At 48.2% G+C, this 21,170-nt stretch overlaps 1 protein-coding gene across 1 annotated transcript; it reads right to left on the bottom strand.

Moving 5' to 3' along the window:
• Positions 1–1,520: 1,520 nt before the first annotated feature.
• On the bottom strand, positions 1,521–21,131 carry Kif18b (kinesin family member 18B). Its single transcript, XM_021176093.2, has 16 exons — positions 21,017–21,131; positions 11,962–12,288; positions 11,313–11,470; positions 10,920–11,024; positions 10,583–10,693; positions 10,307–10,504; positions 10,018–10,194; positions 9,426–9,500; positions 9,198–9,292; positions 8,671–8,839; positions 8,111–8,226; positions 4,790–4,995; positions 4,032–4,557; positions 2,927–3,007; positions 2,424–2,509; positions 1,521–2,204 (listed from the first exon to the last, which is right to left on the bottom strand). Exons 2-16 carry the CDS (start codon positions 12,278–12,280, stop codon positions 2,128–2,130), a joined length of 2,499 nt encoding a protein of 832 aa, XP_021031752.1. The 5' UTR covers positions 12,281–12,288; positions 21,017–21,131; the 3' UTR covers positions 1,521–2,127.
• Positions 21,132–21,170: the final 39 nt, after the last annotated feature.

Here is a 21,170-nt window from a genome sequence, read left to right as displayed (position 1 = left end):
TCCCACTGTCAGGCTGCCCCCAGCCTGGGCAAACTCTGCCTCATGCGAGGAACTTATTGTACAGAGTGTGCCCTCCTGGCCCTGCCCCAAGCCAACTGCCTCTGCACCCAAAGGGCGCTAGCGATGATCAGAAGAGGTAATGTATGTGAAGACCCCAGGAAATGGAGAAGTTATTCCATCGGAATCTAGCCATCACTCAGCAAGGCCTCCTGAAGGGAAAGCGCTGTGCCAAGCTGCCATGGGATACAGATGTGCATCTGTGATGGCTTCAAGGGAGCCGTGGTACACAGGGGAACAAACTCATTAAGACTAATTGGAGAGGCGGGAACCTTGTGCCTGAGAGAGAGAAATGATGTCTGTTCACTTCAAAAAAAGGAAGCAGTCCCGTGTTATGTAAAAAATCAGAAATGTGTGCTGGAGGTGGTCCATTTTGTCTCTTATCCATCTCGCTGGGGCAGCATAAGCTCTGGGATGCAGGCTGGGAGTGACAGCAGAGATGCTTATCCACCTGCTTTTCCTCCCTGTCCCAACAAAGGACAGAACTGAGCAGGAGGGGGCCCAGGCAGGCAGAGGGTGACTGCTCCCCAGAACAGCAAGAACTCCTGAGGCTGGCAGCATTATTTACACACTACTCACACATGTGCTAAATACCCTTAAAATGTTGGTTTTCAGGAGCAAGTTCAACACAAGCTCCTGTAATTTTGTTTACACTATTAATTCACTCAGCCAACCATGTCTTCACAGGAAGAACAGAGATAACCATGTTGAATTGCTGTGCGACCCAGTGAATGGGAAGGAATGTGGAGGGAGGGGAGGCACAGGCTGCAATGGACTCTGGCTAGGATCCACTTGGAGCCTTACTTCAGATTTTGGTACTATCCAAAGGCCATTCCTGACAGCACGATAAGCAACCTAAGGTTATAGCATGTATTGGACATCCAAGTAAGATTTCTCTTAAATCCACCCGGGGGTGGGGTGGGGGTGGGGAGGATCCTGAAATGAGGAAAATATTTTGTGTGCAGGCAACATGTATGCCATTGTGTGTGTGTGTGTGTGTGTGGTCAGAGGACAACTGTGGAGTCGGCTCTGGGATTAAACTCAGGTTGTCAGGCCTGCAAAACCAGAGCCCTTACATGCCGAGCCATCTCCCAGGCCCAGGAAGAGGACAGTTACTGGAGTGAGGAGCCCAGCACAAGCCCAGACCAAAAGGCTGTAGGAGGCCAGGCAGGTATTGTTTTCTGGATTCTTAGGCTGCAAGCATGCTAAACAAGCACCCTACCACTGGGCTACAGGCCTAGACGTTCCCTGTGGATTTCTTTCACCTTATATAGCAAAAGTTGGCTTCTAACTCCTGATCCTGATCCTTTTGCTTCAGCTTTAACATGTGCTGGGATCACAGGCATGTGTCACCACACCCAGCTTGAAGTCTTCAGGGTAAGAAAGAAAAGTCAGCACTAACTTTCCAGAGTGTAGAAGGAAGAAGACACCAAAGACGGAGACGTTTATTATTACAGCAAAAAAATAATCTATATATCTATAGGCATACACCTATGTGTATACATATAAATACAATACATGTGAATGTGGAGAAGCCAAAGATGAGAAGGATGCCTAAATACTGACACAACCAGCTAGCATTTAGACCTAAGGCTCTATCCTTACAGTCCCCTCTCTCCTTACATTTTGAATGTATGCTGTGTTTAGCACCAGGAGAGCTAAGCCGGCATTTGTCAGCAACCTCTCTTGTCCACCTTCACTGTGCTGAGCCCTGTTGTCAGACATGAAGCTGAGGGGTAAAGAACAGAGCCCAAGAGTTCCCTGCTTCTGTGGAAGGCTTTGGGAATGAGAAACCCTGACAGGATCCTTTAATACAGCCACACGTTTAACACTCACAAAGGAATATGTATATACCAAGAAGCTGAGTGTGAAAGAGATTAATAAAGAAGGCAAATAGACAAGTGGTTGGGGAGGGGTGTTAACAGAGCTAAGGCATGGTGGTGTTAATTGCTCCAAGGTGAGGAAGGCAGGCTAGGGACTCTTGGCATTGGCAGCTGTAGACAAGAGAAGGCTATTGGCGAATCAGAACAATCGTGGATGCCAGGAGTCCCTCGTGGTCAGAACACTCAGTTAATAGGACTCTGTCACCCCAGTCAGTTCTTTAGGAGTCCTCTGGTCATCAAGGCAGTGGGGGCTCAAGGGTGGCTCTGCAGGTCAGTTAGACAGAGAGGGGTACAGAAAGACAAAGTGAGGCTCTGCCCACAACTCTTGCCTCTCGTCCCGTCCCCTCCTCCCTCTTGAGGGTCCCTGAAATGTTTCAAAGTATTCCAGGCCCTCCTTCCACCTGGGTCCCCACGCACCCTGCCCCACACCCCATTTTCGTCTACCACCTCTGCCCAGTTATGCTTGTCCCCAGTTCCAGTCACCTGGGACTGTGAAGGGCCTGTCTGGCTTCTTTAAGGTGCTACTGTGGAGACGGGCAATACAGCTGCGGCCTCGGGAGACTGAGGGCCTGAAGGAAGGAAAGCAAGGAGACAAGAAGTAGAGAAGGTTCCAGGTATGTTCTGGACCCAGGCGTGTGCTGAAAGGGTAAGCTAGGCACTAAACCTCGAGGGCAGAAGCTAAATGGCAGTTTTCAAAACCACGTGAGAATGGGAGGCACAAAGAGGGCAAGGCTTGTGGAATGAGGGACATTCAAGGGAGCAGAGGTAAAGGAAGGAAGGTTAACCAATGAACAAGGCCCCACATCATCTCTGGGAAAATCCTGTGATAAATAAACACCAGAGAAATCCCAGCACGAGAACCAAATACTGGCCCTTCTCACAGTTTCTTGGCTGCTTTCTCCAAGGTGAAAGAAAACCAGTGGGGACCTGTTCTCAGTTGGTGCCCATTGCTCTAGTTAGAGCTTTCTCCCCACCACCAGCCTCACCTCATAGCATGCCTCTTCTTGCTGGCAGTGACTGCAGGAAGAGAAGGCTTGGGGCCCTTCGTGAATATGAAGACAGGTGCGCTGTGGGGGTGGGAGAGACAGGTCAGGAGGGAACCAGAAACGCTGCAGACAGTCTCCTCTCTCCAGCCACCTCCAGCTTGCAGGAAGGAAGGTTGGACCAAATGACCGGAGGCTTCTTTCTGCTAAGAGGTGGTCTCTCTCCCTGCCTCTCTCAGCCCGGGCTGACAGCTGAGTGACAGCCCTGTTCTGGGAGAACATCCAGATGTCAGTTTCTTGTGTGTCCTGGGAGCTGGAGTTCAAGCAATTTCACCCTTCCACCTGCCCAGCTCTGAGCTTGTTACTGAGAGTCGGCTCAGGGGGCATGGAAGGTGTGGGCTGTGGGTGGACAGCCTGCTGGCCTCTGCCTTACATGTCCAGGTCACTCTGCCACTTGTTCAGTCCTGAGCAGATAGCTGTTCCCTTCCCCCATCGTGTAGTCAGAGGGCAAAGGCTCTGTCTTTGCACTAGAAAATAATAAATTAAGTTTTCCTTTCATAGTGCCCTGCCTGACCCCTTTGGTTTTTTTCAGACAGGGTTTCACTGTGTAGCCCTGGCTGTCCTGGAACTCATTATATAGCCTAGGCTGGCCTTGACCTCACAGAGATCTGCCTGCTTCTGCCTCCTGAGTGCTGGAATTAATGGTATGTGCCACCATGTTGTCTTCCTTTCCTATTCTCCAACACTGGGATAGAGAGAAAAATCTGGAGTACAAGTAGATGAAATCGGTATTTGTCTGCGGGACACAAACTCAGAGCAGGACATGGAACCAAAGCAGAGCATCAGGGTAGATAGGCTGGGCCTGCTAAGCCCTGGTTTCCTGATGACCCTGCCTGAGTTAAGGTCCTATTAGCTCCTCCTGAGCATGCCACAAACCAGCACAGAGTTGGAGGATGAGGCATAGGTACACATTGCCTTACAACTGCATACTCTGCTTTCCTGGGCCTGGGCACAAGGCTGTCAAGTGACCAAGAGGAGGCAGATGGCAAATGTCTCCGCTCCAAGAGTCAGGCTACCTTCCATCTTCTGGCAGATGTGGGAGACTCACCTGGGGAGAGAGGGTTGGTCTGTGCTGTTCAGCTCCGGGGAAACTTTTTCCCAGTCAACAAATTCCTGGAAGCTGGGTTTGGAGGGGGACTCCTCAGAGACATTGAAGGTGGTGTTGAGGTCCCGAGTGGGTAGGGCCAGAGGAGTGGAACAGTTCTGTAAGGCAGAAGGGCCCAGGGGTACCCGGCTTTTAATGACTGTGGCTGGGCAGACTCGGGAGGAGGGGGAGGGAGAAGAGGCCCTCTCTCTTTTGGGAGTTCTCGGCTCAGAGGACGGCTGGGCCTTAGGTAGAGAGCCCCTTCTTAGGCAGGGGAGGAAGGACTGGCGCTGGCGCTTCATCTCCAGATTTGGGGCTGGTAGGCTGCCTGGCTCTTCGGGGGTCAGCTTCCTTTTCTTCTCCTTGGTAGGCTTTTGGAACGTCTTATCTGAGGTGCAGTCAGGTTCGAGTGGGGTCCCCAGAGTGTGTGTGAGACCATTCAGTTGCTTTGCCATGGTCCTGGTCACTGGACCACAGTACCCTGAAGACTCTGGCCAGAGAGAAGGGAAATGCTGAGATGAGACTGGGGCTGGCTAGAGAGAAAGAGGGTGTATAGAACAGGGGGCAGACGGCAGAGGCACAAAGAGCCTCAACCCCTCGGTTCTCTTTGGCCTGCTTTAGTAAGCTCCAGCCTCCCACCACAGCCTAAGCCAGCATGTGGGTCCAGTCCACACCTTGGCTGTAGGCGGGCCTTAGAGGTTGTACTACGAGGTGACACTCACTAGACTCGGAGCACAGCGCCTGAGCTAGCGGGTCCCCTCTGGCCAGACCAGGAGACCTGGGGCTCTCAGCCCTGTGGTCAACGCTTTCCTTGAGCACTAGTTGCTGCAGGGTCTCAAACTCTGAGATCATGTCAGGAGTCAGGAGGTTGGCTGCCTGCAGCAGGGAGTACTGTCGCTGGGCCAGGCGGAGCACCCGGAGGGCCAACCTGGAACAGAGGATAGAGAGTTTGCATATAACTTACTGAGATCGAGGTTGACCAGGCAGGCAGGCATCTAGATGTGACAGAGGGCAATTGGGCTCTCCTGCTAGCTCCCTCTGTCTTGCCCCAGACTAGCTTACTTGCTTCACCCTCCTGCTGGCCATGGGTCCTCTCTGGCATACCCTTAATGAAAGCCAACGCCCCCAACAGGCAATGGTGGGAGGTGTCACCCATTATACATGCCCCACAACCAAGCCAGTGACTTGGGAAAGCGACCTTAGACTTGGGAGGTCTGAATTCCTCCTCAGCTCTGCCCCTTGATATTGCTGTGGTCTTTTGGTCTCATGTGGCTCAGACTGGCCTTGAACGTGCTATATAGCTCAGGATGACACTCCAGATCTACCCTCTGGTCTCCCCCTCCCAAATGCTAGCAATACAGATGTGTGCACTCCTAGCTTAGTGCTGTGGCTGATGTTCATTTACCCTGAGGGGAAGATAAGAATTAAGAACCCGGATCCAGTCAGTGCTGCTCAGATCCCAGCTCAACACGTCCCCAGTGGCAAGATCCTGACTCACTGGTTAGCTCTGTCTCTACAGTTTAAAAATGGCTTAGAACAAGTACAATCACTTCATAGGGCTGCCGGAAATATTAACTAATATTATTTATTTATTGGTTCTTTAAGACAGGGTTTCTCTGTGTAGCTCTGGCTGTCCTGGGACTAGTTCTATAGACCAGGTTTGAGGCCAGCCTCAAACCCAGAGATCTGTCTGCCTCTGCTTCCTGAGTGCTGGGATTAAAGGTGTGCGCCACCACATTGGCTTAATTGTTGGTTGAGACGGGTTCACCACATAACTCTGGCTGGTCTGGAGCTCAGAGATCCTATCTAGCCTTCTGAGTTCTAGGACCAAAGGCATGTGCCATCATAGCCTGCCTAAGTGACTTACTTTACCTGCAGAAAACTTACAGAATGCCCATCACGCTAAACTATTATTTCTGTAAAATGGTATCTACTTTGTTGGAATATGGGGAGATTAAGTAAGACAGACTATGTTGACTGTGGCTTTGAGATTAAAAATGCCTTTGGAGATGTGTTTCCTAGCAAATAGCAGGGATCCTGAAAACGTGTGTGGAAACCAACACACATCTCACAGGCACCAGGGGACTATTTAAAGGAAACTCTGAGGGTAATGTGATTATTGATATTGTAAATTTAGATTCTCATAAAGAAAATTCCCTTCCTCTAAGGCACGCCTGTGATAAAAGAATAAACACAATTACCTCGGTACAGATTATTCACGGCAAATGATTTATCCTCAGGTAACCAACCACCTGTCTGGACTCTCTGGACCCTATCACTGCTCTCGGTCAGTGTGTGCTCAAGAAACACAAACTCATTTGGAAAAGCAGCCTCAAGGCCTTTGTGAAAGCAGACAGGACATTAATTAAAGAGGACACAGCACAAACTCTGTATCTTTTGAGCCACTGTTTATGAGGAAGATTTGAACTCTTTTGAAAAAGTGGGCATTGGGAGAGATAAGCAACCTGGCTCTCAGACAACTCGGGTCTGACTGTTTGCTGTGCCCTGGATAAAGGGCACAGCTCCCTTTGTGGACATGGGCTTTCAAATTAGGTTCCCAACACACATACGATAGAACAACTCTGTTTTGTCTGTCCTATGTATTAGACCTCAGCATAAGATTTCATGTGACACCTTTAATCCCAGCATGGGAGACAGAGGCAGATGACTTCTGTGAGTTGAGGCCAATGGAGTCTACATAGTGAGTTCCAGGACAGCCAGGACTATGTAGAGATACTCTAGTCTCCAAACAACAAAAACTGACCAACCAAACAAGATTTAAAGAGAAAAAAAACAAGGGAGAAGAAAGATTTTACAACTGAAAATTTAAAAAGTCTTAAAAAAACCACTGAACTGGAAAAAAAAAAAATCTCAAATCTATTCAATGCCCTGGTGGTCCAAGTTCTAATCAAGTCAAAGAGAAATTACTTTATCTGGTTGTCAGAGCTTTTTCAAATGCAAAGGACACTAAGGCAGCCTGTAACAGCTGATCTTTGGGACCCTGTGTCATATTTTATTAGTATTCCATTTCAAAGAACTTAGCGGGCATAAGAATTGTGATTTTCAAATCATAGCCTGGATGGAAGTAACTTGTCAAAGGCCACAAAGCCACAGGCAGAGCCAAAATGGTGACCAAGTGTCCTCTCTCTTTATAATGGGGACACCAGGAAGCAAGACACTGAATCACACATGGGAGCCAGCGGTTGGGAGGCCAGTGGGACATGCCACCCTTGTATCCCGGGCTCCTCAGGGTCCAGGGAGCTGGCAGCAGGAGACAGATAATGAGCCTTTGATTATTCAGGCCGCAGCATTTCTGCTGAGTCGGGAACAGACACTCCCCGACAAGAAATAAAATTAAGCAGGCCCTTCTGTCCAGAAGCTTTAAATACACTGCCTGGTGTGAACCATGCTGGGGAGGGGGAGGGGGCTGGCAGCAGCAATGCTAAATGGCCGGAGATTTGCGTACTGGGGCCATGGGAAAACTAGGGAAAATCCCCTCTATGTGACCCAGAAGAAATGGTCCAAATCTTTCCTCCTTTGGCTTGGGGTGGAGGCTCTTATTTACTCCTGGGGAAAATTAGCCACAATGCATAGTCAAACCTGACTCTGGGTTACCTCTCTTCCATGTGGAGCCTGTCTCCTCCTGGCTGTGGACAGCAGTTCTGCCTATGGGGGTTGGTAAGGTTTGGGGGTGGGGTGGGGGTGGGGTGGTATTGTTTACTTTCCTTGCGGGTCTGATTGCTAGAAAACAGCATGGGGTAAAGTTAATGAAAGGGGAGTTAAAACAGGTACACTCTTTTAATCCCAGCACTCCAGAGGCAGAGGCAGGAGGATGTCTGAGTTTGAGGCCAGCCTGGTCTACAGAGCAAGTTCCAGGACAGCCAGGGCTACACAGAGGAACCCTGTCTCTAAAAGCCAAAAGAAAAGAGACTTAACTATCAGCTAAGCACCAGAACTTTAATGACATTCTAAACATCAGCTGTCACCCCAGGAGGCTGTCCTGTTACTTCCCACCCTGGACTCATAGGAGACAAGACACCTACTGTTTGGAGTGGTCCGCATCCTGTTTCTGTGGTGAGTGTTGGCCCATGCCTGGCTTCGCCTGTACACTTGGACTAGGGGACCCGGGCAGGTTCGGCTCTGGCTTCTGGGTTGGATACTACAGGAGGAGGAGGCATTAACGGAGCAGCCAGGATGAGCTCTTAAAACCCTTCCCCTGGGATGCTGACATGTCTCAGCAGACCAAGGGCCTTGCCACTAAGTCCAAAAACCTGGGTTCAATCCCTGGGACCCACGTGGTAGGAGGAGAGAACCAACTCTCACAAATTATCCTCTGAGTTATCCATATGCACTACGGCATGGACACACACACATACAATAAACAAACAAACAAATGTTCAAAAATAAACAAATAAAATCCTTCCCTCCTTTCTCCCAGTCACTTTCAGGCAAGTAAGAACCTGACAGATTCAAGACACACATGTAAGCAGAGATGGGGAGCTGCCTTCCCTATATCCCACGAGCCCAAGTCTTTTTAAGGCTCAGGTTTCACACATAACGCCTCCCCCCTACACACACACACACACCCTCCCCAGAGTCCTGCCTGTTTGTCCTGGGGGCACTGCTCCTGCTCTGAAGCGCTTTCTTCCACAATCTCCTGTCCCTGGGCGTCTGATCCCAGGCTCTCCTCTTGAAGAGTTTCATTCTGTGCATGGCACTCTGGGGTAGAGGACTGGCTGGAGGGCCCAGGCTGTAACGAGGAGCTAGAAAGGCTAAGGAAGAGATGAATTTTGAGGTCTAAGAGGGGGAGTAAACAAGGGGAAGCAGAATGTTTTGGTATCTGGGTGGCAGAGCCCCATCTGCCACACGGGAGTGACAAACGGGCACTGGGAGTGGGAGCCCGATGCTGACCTCCTCCTAATGAAGAGACGCTCGTTTGTGTTTTTGGGCTAGGATGTTAGTTGCCCATCTAGGTAACTTTTAGTTGTTGGGTCTGGTGAGGAACCCCTTGTTTAAGGAGTTGGAACATAGGCAAATATTCCTAGCTCACCAAGTGGCAAAAAAAGAATGGGGCTCTTTCCTTCTGCGGCTGACTGGAAGGGTGGGTCAGGAAAGGGCAGCCAAACTTACCTTTGTGGTATGCTCAACGTGGGGGGCGGTGGAGGCTGCTGCAGGGCCTGGGCTCCAGCCTCATACATCTGGAGTTTCTCCCTCAGGAAGGCTACCTGAAACAACAGTAGCTAGCTCAGTCTGCAGAGTCCCAGGTGACCACAAACACAGGGCACAGAACCCCAGCAGGACTACAAACTTGTGTGTCTTGCTCCCAGCCCTAAGTCTGGTTCGCAGAGGATGCCTCACCTCAGCCTGGAGCTGCTGGCAGACGGTGGCATATTGGCTAATGTGGTGGTCCACACTGATCACGTTGCTCTTCAGCTGAGATGGAGACACAGAAGAGATTTGTTTACTCAAACAGCTACCCCCATGACAGGGATAGGGAAGCCCACTCATGTTACTGAGACTCCCTCTCCCAAGTCAGTAATATGCCTGGGAGCACACCAAGGGGCAGAGGATTGTGAGCCCTGAGTCCTGCCTATGACTGGAACACTCTAGATAGGCAGAGGGCTGCTCTGTAGCAGCTCCAGGGAAGTGGAGTCCACTGCAGAGACAGGCAGGGTAGACTAGAACTCCTCTGCCTTTGGAGGGGTCAGTGTACGTGGGTACCTATGCCACTTTTTGAACCTAGATAGGGCTTTGCTGCCTATAGCAAGACTAGCCCATCGTCCCTCAGTCTAGCTGAAGTCTTCCTCAGGACAAAGTAACACTCACAAAGACATTGGTGAGTACAGGGCAGTTCTTGTGCCTGGGGCACTGAACAGGAATCTAAAGAGGCTGTCTAGGGCTTGTCCCCCTCTCCACTCAGGTTGGGGGCTCCCTCCCTACTGGCACGCACCGTGAGTCTGATCTCCTTGGCACGGTCAGCATACTTGAGGGTGTTGTAAGTATCCTCGTAGGTCAGGCTGGAAGGGCTGATGGCAGCAATCATCACAGTGCGGCAGTTGCCCCCAATGGAGTCCTTGAGCAGGCGGGTCAGCTTGCTGTCTCGGTAGGGTACGTGAGACTTGCGGCCCTGGCAGCAGTAAGTGCGTAGCTGGGTTAAATTGCCCTGTCCTAGAGGGAAGGAACACCGGGTCCAGGTGCTCATTTTCTCTTCTTGGGGTGCTGGGCAAGCTCTGTGGTACCTTTGCATCAGCCAGGGCATTGAGGACATTAATGAGTGCTAACAGAGAGCGGTTGATGTTGGCACCCTCCCGCAGCCGCTCTCCTTTGGCATGGGTGCTGGATGCCCGCTCGGAGCCAGCCAGGTCAATCAAGCTCATCTTGGCTACTCGAAGGGCCTGGGTCAGTCCTGGAACCCGGTCCTGCTGCTTCACAAAGATCTGGGGAGCAGAGGGGAGGAGTGAGGGGTGGACACATCAGAGCCCTCAACTTTAGGCTGAACACATGCTGCTGCTCACCTGGAAAATGGCATGAGAGCGGGAGGATGTGGCGTTGGCGTCCGTGGGGTGCTGTGTGCGGCTGCAGTTGCCTCTCGTCAGCATCTCAAGTAATTGCTCAGCTGAGGCTGGCTACAGAAAAGATACCCAGGGAGGGGTTGTGTCTTACCACCAGGGCTTTTCTCCCGGTAGGAAGGTTGCTCTTCAGAGCCTGTCACACTCTACCACCATTACTGCCACCACCACTGCCCCCCTGGCTCCCATCACCTCCATGGTATCCAGGAGATTCCCAAGCTACATTTGAGGGACCCCCAGAGGACCAATGGAGTGGTGGCCACACCTGAGGCCCAGCAAATACCTGGTGGAAAGAAAGTCCCGGCACCACAACACCCTTATCTGGGTCCTCACGGATGGTGAGGGGCCCTTTGGGCTCCAGGAGGTCATGGATCTGCTCGTTGTACACCTTAGGAAGAAGGACAAGAGGAAGAGACCTGAGGAAGATCATCTTTCCCGGGACAGCAACACAGAGAGCATCCACAGGGTGGGGAGGGCCAGACTCAGTACAACCGACGTTGAGCCACCAAGCCCGCAGTGGTGCTTTGCGATGATGACAAGAGCAGAAGGACGGGTTTCCTTTTCACCTGATCTCTCATTGGGCTCTATCTGTTCCCTGGAGCCTTTCCCCCACCCCACCCGCTCCAGGTGTTCTGAGAATGAAGTGTGATGTGGGCCAGAGCAGGAGCAGCCCTACCTCCAGGTAACTGATGAGCACCTCGAATTGCTTTTCTTCCTGGCGGGCTTCCAGACGCCTGTACAGTTCCATGGTGGTCAGGTACATGATGCCGGGCTCTCCCTCCCTCCCCAGCATTGTGTGTGTCTTCCCAGCCCCGGTGGCACCATAGGCAAACACTATAAAGGACACAATGCGGAATGGGTGGCAGCAGGGCCAAATCTTTCTCCCCAAAGCTGTCCCAGAACATTTCCACCAAGCTCGGCCTTCCCAAGTCCCTTTCCCCTGCTGCCTGTGACCAGAGTCCCAAGGCTTTGAGAGTCCCATTGGTACCCCTCAGTGCTCAAGTTTAGCCTGTGGGCTTCTGGTCAGTAGGATCTGCACTGGAGTTGAGAACTATTCTTTCCTTCTCTATGCTATGGCTATCTTCTGATACAGATCCACAGTTTGTGAATACACACACTCCCACTCCCATACACACACATGTGGTTTCACGGCCCGTGTTTCTTTCCTCTAGAGTGTTGTAAGCACCACGAGTTCAAACTCGGTGTCTAACTAATTGGCTACTGTAGACTAGGACCCAGTGCAATTCAAGTGAATGAGTGGACCCCACCCCCAAAGCAGAGATATCAGAAGGCAAGCCAGAAACTACCCAGCAGGCAGTTCTCACCTGAGCAGTTGTAGCCCTGGAGGAAGCTGTCGAGGATGTTGTGTGTGGTGTGCTGGAACACATCCTCCTGAGTGGCCATCTCACCAAAGACACGGTCAAAGACAAATGTCAAGTCTTTGCCCTTCTTCTTGGGGCCATTGTGGGAACCACTCCATTTTAGGCCAGGAAATCCCCCATCACACTCCTCGGGGTCAAACACCAGCATCCGCTCGTCTACCACCTGAATCACAGGCCGCCGCTGACTCTCTAGCTCCTTAGGGGTGGGAGGCCTCACCCGCACGACCACCCGAACCACGCTGTCTTCCACAGCCATCACCATGGCAACACCTGTGCAGAGAGATGAGGACCACACCAGCTCTAGTGTATGCTTCAGTATCAAACGGCCTTCCTTCCACCTTCCTAGTGGCCAACCTCCGCTCTAGTATGTCCTCCATAGAGCAAGACATCGGTAGCAGAATCAACTATTAATACATCTTTCTCACTTGAAATAGCACTTCTGTCATATTCAAATGGCTTTGCTTCCAAAGATCTTTTACTGTACTTCCTATATTTTCCACTAAGCCATTTGGCTACAGGGCCAGTGAAATGGCTCAGCAGGTAAAGTTGCTTATAGCCAAGCCTAATCCCCAGGATTCCTGAAAGTTTTTGTCTGACCCAACACATGCTGTGTGGCATGGCCACTTTATGAGAAATAAAATGTAATAAACAATGTATATATTCACACTCCTTCCATACTTTTCCTATCATTAAAACGCACTTTAGCCGGGCAATGGTGGCACACGCCTTTAATCCCAGCACTTGGGAGGCAGCCTGGTCTACAGAGTGAGTTCTAGGACAGCCAGGGCTACACAGAGAAACCTTGTCTCGAAAAAATAAAAACAAAACAAAACCAAAAACCAAAAAAAAAAAAAACCCCCCCCAAAAAAAACCCAAAAAAACAATGCACTTTAAATCTATTAGCAAGACTCCCTCACTGGACTTTTTCTTAACTTTGTTAGTTATTCTCAGGCATTTGTTGTGCTATTTGACTTTTTAAGAAATTTTATTGGCAATAGCCTGATTTTGAAAAACTATAATCCCAGTTACAGAAAAGGATGAAGCAGGAAGACCATGGGTTCAGGGCCTGCCTAGGCTACAGAGTTGGGTTCTGTCCCAGGTAAATAAGAATGTTGGAGCCACTGGGTGTGGTGGCGCACGCCTTTAATCCCAGCGCTCCGGAGGCAGAGGTAGGCGGATTTCTGAGTTTGAGGCCAGCCTGGTCTACATACAGAGTGAGTTCCAGAACAGCCAAGGCTACACAGAGAAACCTTGTCTCAAAAAAAAAAAAAAAGGAATGTTGGAGCCAAGTTTATGTGAAGCTCTGGCTGCCATGGCAACACCAAGAGGGAAAGAAAAGAGAAACAAATTGGAAGTTGGAGTGTGGTTTAATGGAACACTTATACTAGCATAATTGAGGCCTTGGGTTTGATCCCCAGCACCACTAAATACATATTTAAATACGTAAGAAAAAATTGTCCTGGCTGGAGAGATGGCTCAGCGTTTAAGAGCATTGACTGCTCTTTCAGAGGTCTGAGTTCAATTCTCAGCAACCACATGGTGGCTTATAACCATCTGTAATGGGATCTGACACTCTCTTCTGGTGTGTCTGAAGACAGCAACAATGTACTCACATATATAAAATAAATAAATCTCTTTTAAAAAAAATGTCCTTTTCCCTCAAAAATAACCCTGATATTAGTACAGCTGAAATGACACCAAATTTACATACTTATTAACTATTTGAGGCTGCATGTGGTGGTGACAGCTTTAGTCCTAGCACTCAGAAGGCAGAGGAAGGAAGATGTCTGAGTTCCAGTACAGCTGAGGCTACCTAGCTAGACCTAGTCTCAAAAATCAAAACCTCCTAAACAAACAAGACATTTTAGGCAAAAGTGTGGCTATTGATTATTTAGATACATTTTATATTGAATATGTTTTCATCTTTTAAATAAAAATTTTCCAGATATGTAATTACAATATGTAATCTCAAATAATTTATTTTGTGTATGTACATGTATGGATACTATATGTGGGACCAGAAGAGGGCATCAGATGGTAGCTGCAAGTCCCCCTAGGTTGGTGTTACGGGTATCAAATTCTGGTACCCTGAGAAGACAGTAAATGTTTTCAATTGCTGATTCATCCCTCCAGCTGTAATTACTGTGACTAGGTTACTTAGCCATTTATTACTAAGTCATCTCTCCAGCCCATTCTATTATTTTAAATACAGTTGTTATTAGAAAGATACAGAGCTTTTTGTACCTGCTGATGTTTGTGTCTTCTCTCCCTGGGGTATATTATTGGCTATTACTGGTATTAAGGTAACCCTGGGGAAAACCTGCCTTAACTGTAATAAAACTTGTAACATTTTTGTTTGTTTGCTTGAGACAGGGTCTCATGTAGCTCAGGCTAGCTACAAACTTGCTACACAGCAGTGGATGACCCTAAACTGCTTCTGCTCCTCTCACCTCCACCTCCCAAGTGCTAGGATGAGCTTGCCATGGACCCAGTAAGGATAGATGACTGTTGTTAGCAATTTTCAGGCGGCTTTTATTTCTTCATGTAGTGATTTTATTTTGATACATTTTTTGAGATAGGGTCCCAAGTTGCTCAAGCTGGTTTTTTTAAACTATGCAGCTGAGAGCAGCCTGGAAGTCTTGATCTTCCTGCCTCTATGTCATGTTTAAGATGCCTTTTTTTTTTTTTTTTTTCTGGGCTGGGGAGGCAGAGGCAGGATAGTCAAGCTCTGTGAGTTGGAAGACAGCCTGGTCTACATAGTAAGTTCCAGGACATCCAAGGATATGTGGTGAGAGATCCTGCTTCAAAAAAAACCATTTCTTCTCCAAAGCAACACATTTTTTTTTACACTCCTGTCCAATACCTTCCTTTCTTTCTTTTTTTTTAAATAACCATAATTAGTTTTATTATTTAACAAGTATACATTTTAAAAGGTTTATTTTTAATTTTTTTTATAATTTTTTTTATTACATCTTTTCCTCAATTACATTTCCAATGCTATCCAAAAAGTCCCCCATACCCTCCCCCCTACTTCCCTACCCACCCATTCCCATTTTTTTAGCCCTGGCATTCCCCTGTACTGGGGCATATAAAGTTTGCATGTCCAATGGGCCTCTCTTTCCAGTGATGGCCAACTAGGCCATCTTTTGATATATGTGCAGCTAGAGTCAAGAGCTCCGGGGTACTGGTTAGTTCATAATGTTGTTCCACCCATAGGGTTGTAGATCCCTTCAGCTCCTTCGGTACTTTCTCCAGCTCCTCCATTGGGGGCCCTGTGATCCATTCACTAGCTGACTGTGAGCATCCACTTCTGTGTTTGCCAGGCCCCGGTATTTTTAATTTTTTAAAAATATTTTTATTAGGTATTTTCCTCATTTACATTTCCAATGCTATCCCAAAAGTCCCCCATACCCTCCCCCCCACTCCCCTACCCAGCCCCACCCACTCCCACTTTTTGGCCCCGGCGTTCCCCTGTACTGGGGCATATAAAGTTTGCAAGTCCAATGGGCCTCTCTTTCCAGTGATGGCCGACTAGGCCATCTTTTGATACATAATACCTTCCTTTCTTACATTTTGTTCTTTATGGAGATAAAATTGTTATGAATAGTGAAGTTTTAAAAATCTTTCTTTCCACCTGGCAAGCAATTATTTCAAGATCATTTATTGAGGACAATTTCTTTCCCACCTATTTCAAACGCAAAACAATTTTTAGAGGCATGATCTTATCTGTGGGCCTTGCTCCGCCGTTGCTGCTTCCCTGGCTCACCACTGTCGCCACTCCTCTGTAACGTGTCTCCCTGTCCTCTTTCTCTTGGTTATTCTCGGGAATCTGGCCTTGCATGTAAGTTTAGAATTCTCTGGTAAAGCCCCTTGAAGAAAATCTTACTAAGATTTTAATTTGGATTTATTTATTTATTTAGAGACAGGGTTTCTCTGTATAGCCCTGGCTGTCCTGGAACTCACTCTGTAGACCAGGCTGGCCTCGAACTCAGAAATCGCCTCTGCCTCCCAAGTGCTGGGATTAAAGGCGTGTGCCACCACGCCTGGCCAGTCTGGATTATTTTTAGCTTATAGGTTAACAGGAGAAGACTTCCTGACCTTATGATACAGAAGCTCCCTACCCAGGACCTGCTGTCTCTTCCCATGCAGTCACTTGGAAACTTTATAATCTTCAGGAAAACTTCATAATTTTCTTCTCATGAGTATCGTACACTCTTGATTAGGATTATTACTAGTTATTGCACAGTCTTTGTTATATTGTGAATAGAAACCTTTTAAAATTGCATTTTCAAAACCAGTTTATAGTTTGCCAGATTATAGACAGGAAAGCTTTGAATATCTGGATGCATAACCTGCATCTGCCCAGAATGCCAAATGCTCTTATTAGTTCTAATAGACTGCCATTGATTCTCTTAGGCCTTTCAATTACATGATAATATAGTTTGCAAATAATGACAGTTGCTTTCTATTTTCAGCTCTTCGTTATTTGGTTGCCTAGCCTCCACTGCCCGGGAGGGATGTAGGAATGGGTGCTTGGTGAAATGATTGCACTGTGTCTCTGCCTGAATCTGTTGATGCACAGGGTAACACAACAGATCCCCCAGAGTTAACCTGGTAATAATTCCAGAGGCTTCCAGCCTGTAGTCATTTGGTACTCCTTCTTATCTCGGTGCCTGTCTGTTTCTCCTTTGAGCAAGCTACCAAAGTTAGGGGTGGATTTTTTTGGAATGTGTGCAGGAGTCAGTCGGGCCAGCTCTAGGGACATATTAACATGGGGGAAGGAACAAGAGCTGCTCCTGAGGGATATAAACAGATGAATGCTCTCCCGATAAAGGCTATACCTGCTGATCAGTCATAATGAAGGTCACTCAGCAAAGGAAGTGGGCCTTCTGCTGAATATTCTGGCCAACAGCTTGGGGTTTCCTTGGGGAATGAGGCAGAAGTGAGCCATTTGAAACGCCTGTTCCTTCAGGAACTCCTTCACATCTTCCCAGCACCAAACAAGGGAAAGAAACCAACCAACAATAATCCTTTTATGTGTGTATAATTCAGTTTTCATCCTGGCAATCAGATTGTCATAATAAACATATTAGTGAAGTGCCCATCCCATCAAGGTCTGTTCAAAGCAGCTCACACGCATCATCTCCTTTATCTCCACTGCAACCCCACAAGATGGATAGTATTATTACACTCATTTTTCAGTGAGAAAATCGAGACAGAGAGGGTTAAGCAACTTGCCCAAGGTTCCAATACTAGTGAGTGATGGAGCGCCAGTTCCAACCCAGGCAGTCTGACCACAGAGCCTGCTGTCCTGTCTGATAATGATATTATATAGTATGCTGCGATGGCCACATGACTTTAATAGTCCCTATGTTTATATATTGACTATGATCCCTTTTATGGAACTAGATCATATGTTTTGAAAGCACTTGCAGATATGGACTCTACCTCATTTTCAACACTCAAGAGTTCCCTTTTCTTGTTTTACACTCACACTCCCAGGAGACCTGCTTCTCTGTGGGAACGGAAAGACGGAGCAAGCTCAGGTCCACACTGGCTGCCTCCCCAGCAGTCCCTGAGGCTGGGGAGAGCTCTAGCTGAGGAGGAGCCACAGAGCAGCCTAACATTCTAAGCAGGAAATTAAAAAGGGCACTGGCAAGGAGTACGCATAACCTTTACAGCTCTCTTCTCCCGCCTCCCGAGGGCAGGGAGGCCAGTCTGTTTGCCTAATGAGATGTTCTTTCTTCCCAAGACAGTGCTGGGGGCACCAGGTGCAGAATGTAAGGCAGCGCTCGGCATGGGTGCCCCAAGGACACCTGGGTCCTGGTCTGAGTTCTGCGTCTGACTCGTGGGGAGGTCTCTCCCTGAGCCACACAAGCCCATCAGTGTCATGTCAGCTTCTCGCTTTGAGAGCCAGCGAGAGCAGCTCCCAATCTGCTCCCACCCCAGGGGGATGGGGAGATTAATGAGAGAACGTTTGTCAAGTTTGCTTTGATCCTCGCTTGGAAAGAGCATTTCAGCCCAAAGTACAAGGGAGATGATTCTTTAATAAGATCTTCAGGGTTCGCAGGCAGCCACGCTCAAGTCCTATTTCTAACCCTGGGCAGCTCATTAAAACCCAGAGGCCAGTACGCCGCTGAGCTGGGGCCGGGAAGCCAGGATCCAGATGTTTTAGGGGTGGTTTCTCTTGCCCACCCTTGTAGGGATGAGATCAACCTCTGAAGACCCTGGAGGAGAATTTCTGAGGACTTGTGGGGATTCCCCCCTCTGCAGACAATGAGAGCTAAGACAGAGGGGAAGGAAGGCACTCTCCCCTGGTATTGCTACAGGGGCAGCGAAAGCCCCTTCACTGATTTTTAGCATTCCTTACACACTTGTGTCTTGTCTCACACACTCACCCCAAATATTTGGGGGCCTTTCTCAGCATGCAGCAGATGCTGACTGTACTTGTCCAATGAATGAATAAGGGCCAGCGAAGAACAGAGGCTTAACCCTAAAGCCTAAAAGTAAATATCATAGCTAACATTTACAGAGTGCTTCACTGAGTGTATCTGCATGGTAAGCACTCTAGGCCAAATGCTTTCTTTTCTTTACAAATGGCTTCTTTTAGCTTTCCCAACAATCCCATTCTGTGAGAATTGGTGCGCAAGTCATGGAACAAAGATACCCCATCAAATAGATGGTAGGCAAGGCTAGAACCTAAGCTCCCACCGAGACACTACTCCATCCTTGCACTAGTTAAACCTGCAGGTCAATCTAGTAGGGTTTTTTTTTTTTTTTGCCCAGCTTCTGGGCTTTGTACATCTCTCACCTTGGCATCCATAGAGCAGTGTGTTACAATAACTGCACCCTCCTGCACACAGCTTGCTTTTTCTATCCAGTGCTGGGTGCTGTACATGTCCTAATGCTGAGCTCTAATGGTTGATGCCTTTCTTTTGTTTTTCCTTTTCTTTGATCTGGATATACAGCTCAGCCTGGCCTTGAGATCTGGTGCCTCTGCTCTCCAAGTGCTGGGACTATACGCACATGCCACCACTATGTCTGCTTTGCTTATTCCCTCTTATTATAAGTTGTGATTTATTTTTCTTGTCTTACTGGCTAGGAGTCCTAGAACAGGATTGGCTGGAAGCAGCGATAGTGAGTGTTCTCCCTTCTTTACTCATTTACAGGGGATGTTCTTTGTCATTTCATACTTTGTTAGTTTAATGGCATTTGTCTCCATCCCCAGGTTACCCTGACCCACACGCGCAGACACTGAGCCCTGGCAGTGCAGAGGACTGAACTTAGGACCTTGAACATGCTACTTTCTGGTTTCTGAGGTTTTAGTTGAGGTTTTTACAAGCACACCTATAAAAAGGGTAGACTTGTAATTTTAATCGTGTTCAAAATAAAATCTAGACTCTTAAGATGGAAAGAAAAGGTTTGCTTTTCTAATTGACTGTAAATATCTGGGAATTGAGTGGTTGTTCGTTTGTTTGCATTTGTGTGAAGGTAATTTTTAAGCTAATTTAATCACCTCATTGACCTCACATCAACTAAAAATTCCTATAGCTTCTATTTTGGGAGGACCGTGGTGGGGGTGCTGAGAACTAAACTCAGGCCTCAGTGCATGCCAGGGAAGCATTTGCCTCTAGCTCACACCCCCAACCCCACGCCAGCTCTCTTTTAACTATAATTATGATCTATTTAACTGACTTCAGTATATTTTGTTTTAAATTCCCAAGTGTGAATTCAATTTTTCATTTGTATTTGTGTGTGTGTGGTGTTTTGAAAGAGTCTCAATACAACTGGCCTTCAACTCAGAGACTCTTCTCCTCTGCCTCTCTCTCAGGGGCTGGGCTTATAGAAGTATCTTACTATGCCTAGTTTGTATTTATAACTTAACTGCTTGAGGAGAGAGAATATAGTTTATACAATATTATGATAATTTCAGTTGATGTGTCACTAGATAAGAGAAAAGCTTTGCAAATGTCTCTAATAATACGATGCTTCTATACTTTTTTAAAAAAGGTATTAGGGCTAGGTTTGATCTCTAGACCATGAAAAGGAAAAAAAGGTACAATGGAGCTAAGTTAGATAACATAAAAACAAAGTCATGGAGAATGAGATGCCTTAAAATCCTGACAGGCGGAGGGTATGGTTCCATAATGAAATAGGCACGGAAGAAATAGGATCGGGGCATTGAAGGAAGTGCTGTTAACAACAAAAAGCTCATCCACAAAAGTAAAATTATATATGTCCTCCCAAGTCAAGCTTAACTACACTCTGTGCCTCGGTTTCTCAATATGCAAATTGTAATATTTTTAATTATCTGTCGCATCAGGTTTGTGTTAAGCTTGAATGGCATTCGGTTTTTAAGTGCCCAACAAATATTAGACACCGCTGGTAAAGTTATATGATACATCATCTCCCTATGATGCACAGAACCACCAAAACCAACACAAACCAGTATTTTAAGTTCTTTGGCACAAAACAGGCTCTACCTTGTACTTGTCACAGTAGCTCAAATGTCCAAGGCTAAAAGACTCGATCATCCTGGTACTAACAGAGGCCTGGTTTTCTTTCATGCACCCCAGTGTTTAGGAGTGTCCCAGTAACCAAGTTGCTTCCCTAGGTACACACACAGCCGCATAATCAGCTCTGACAAGACGAGCGGAGTGGCTCTCCCATTCTCTCCTGCCCGGCGTCCCAGATCTCCAATTCTGACCTGTAGAAAGACCCAATTCCACCTCCCACACGAGGAGGGGTAGCTGCTACGGAGCCGGGTGCACCTTTCAAAGGACCGGGTATACATGAGAGGACCTAACACGGGCCCCGGACCGTGGGACGCAGGGATCGCGATCGGCTGCACGCTCGGTGTAAAAGAAGTGCCCTCCTACTCGTCCCTGACCTGCCCAAACAAGTGCTGATTCGGGTTCCAGACAACTGCAGCGAGCCCGCGCAAACGACAGCTCTGCACCGAGCCCGCGGGGCCGCCCCACCGTCGACCAAAGCCTACCTCTCGGTTCCCGGCGCTGGTGTCGGGGGTCGCTTACGCGTCCCTCCGCCTCGGACAGGAGCCCTCGGACTCAGGAGAGAGCTCCCCCACACCCGATTCCACCGAACCAACCTTCTTCCGGCGCGGCGCGTTCAAACTAGCCGGTCCGCTCATC

This window comes from Mus caroli, unplaced genomic scaffold (genome assembly GCF_978045245.1).
Source record: "Mus caroli unplaced genomic scaffold, Mus_caroli_1 scaffold_13, whole genome shotgun sequence".
Taxonomy (NCBI): Eukaryota; Metazoa; Chordata; class Mammalia; order Rodentia; family Muridae; genus Mus; species Mus caroli.
The sequence above is the reverse complement of the archived record's forward strand: the minus strand, read 5'-3'. Positions and strand labels throughout refer to the sequence as shown.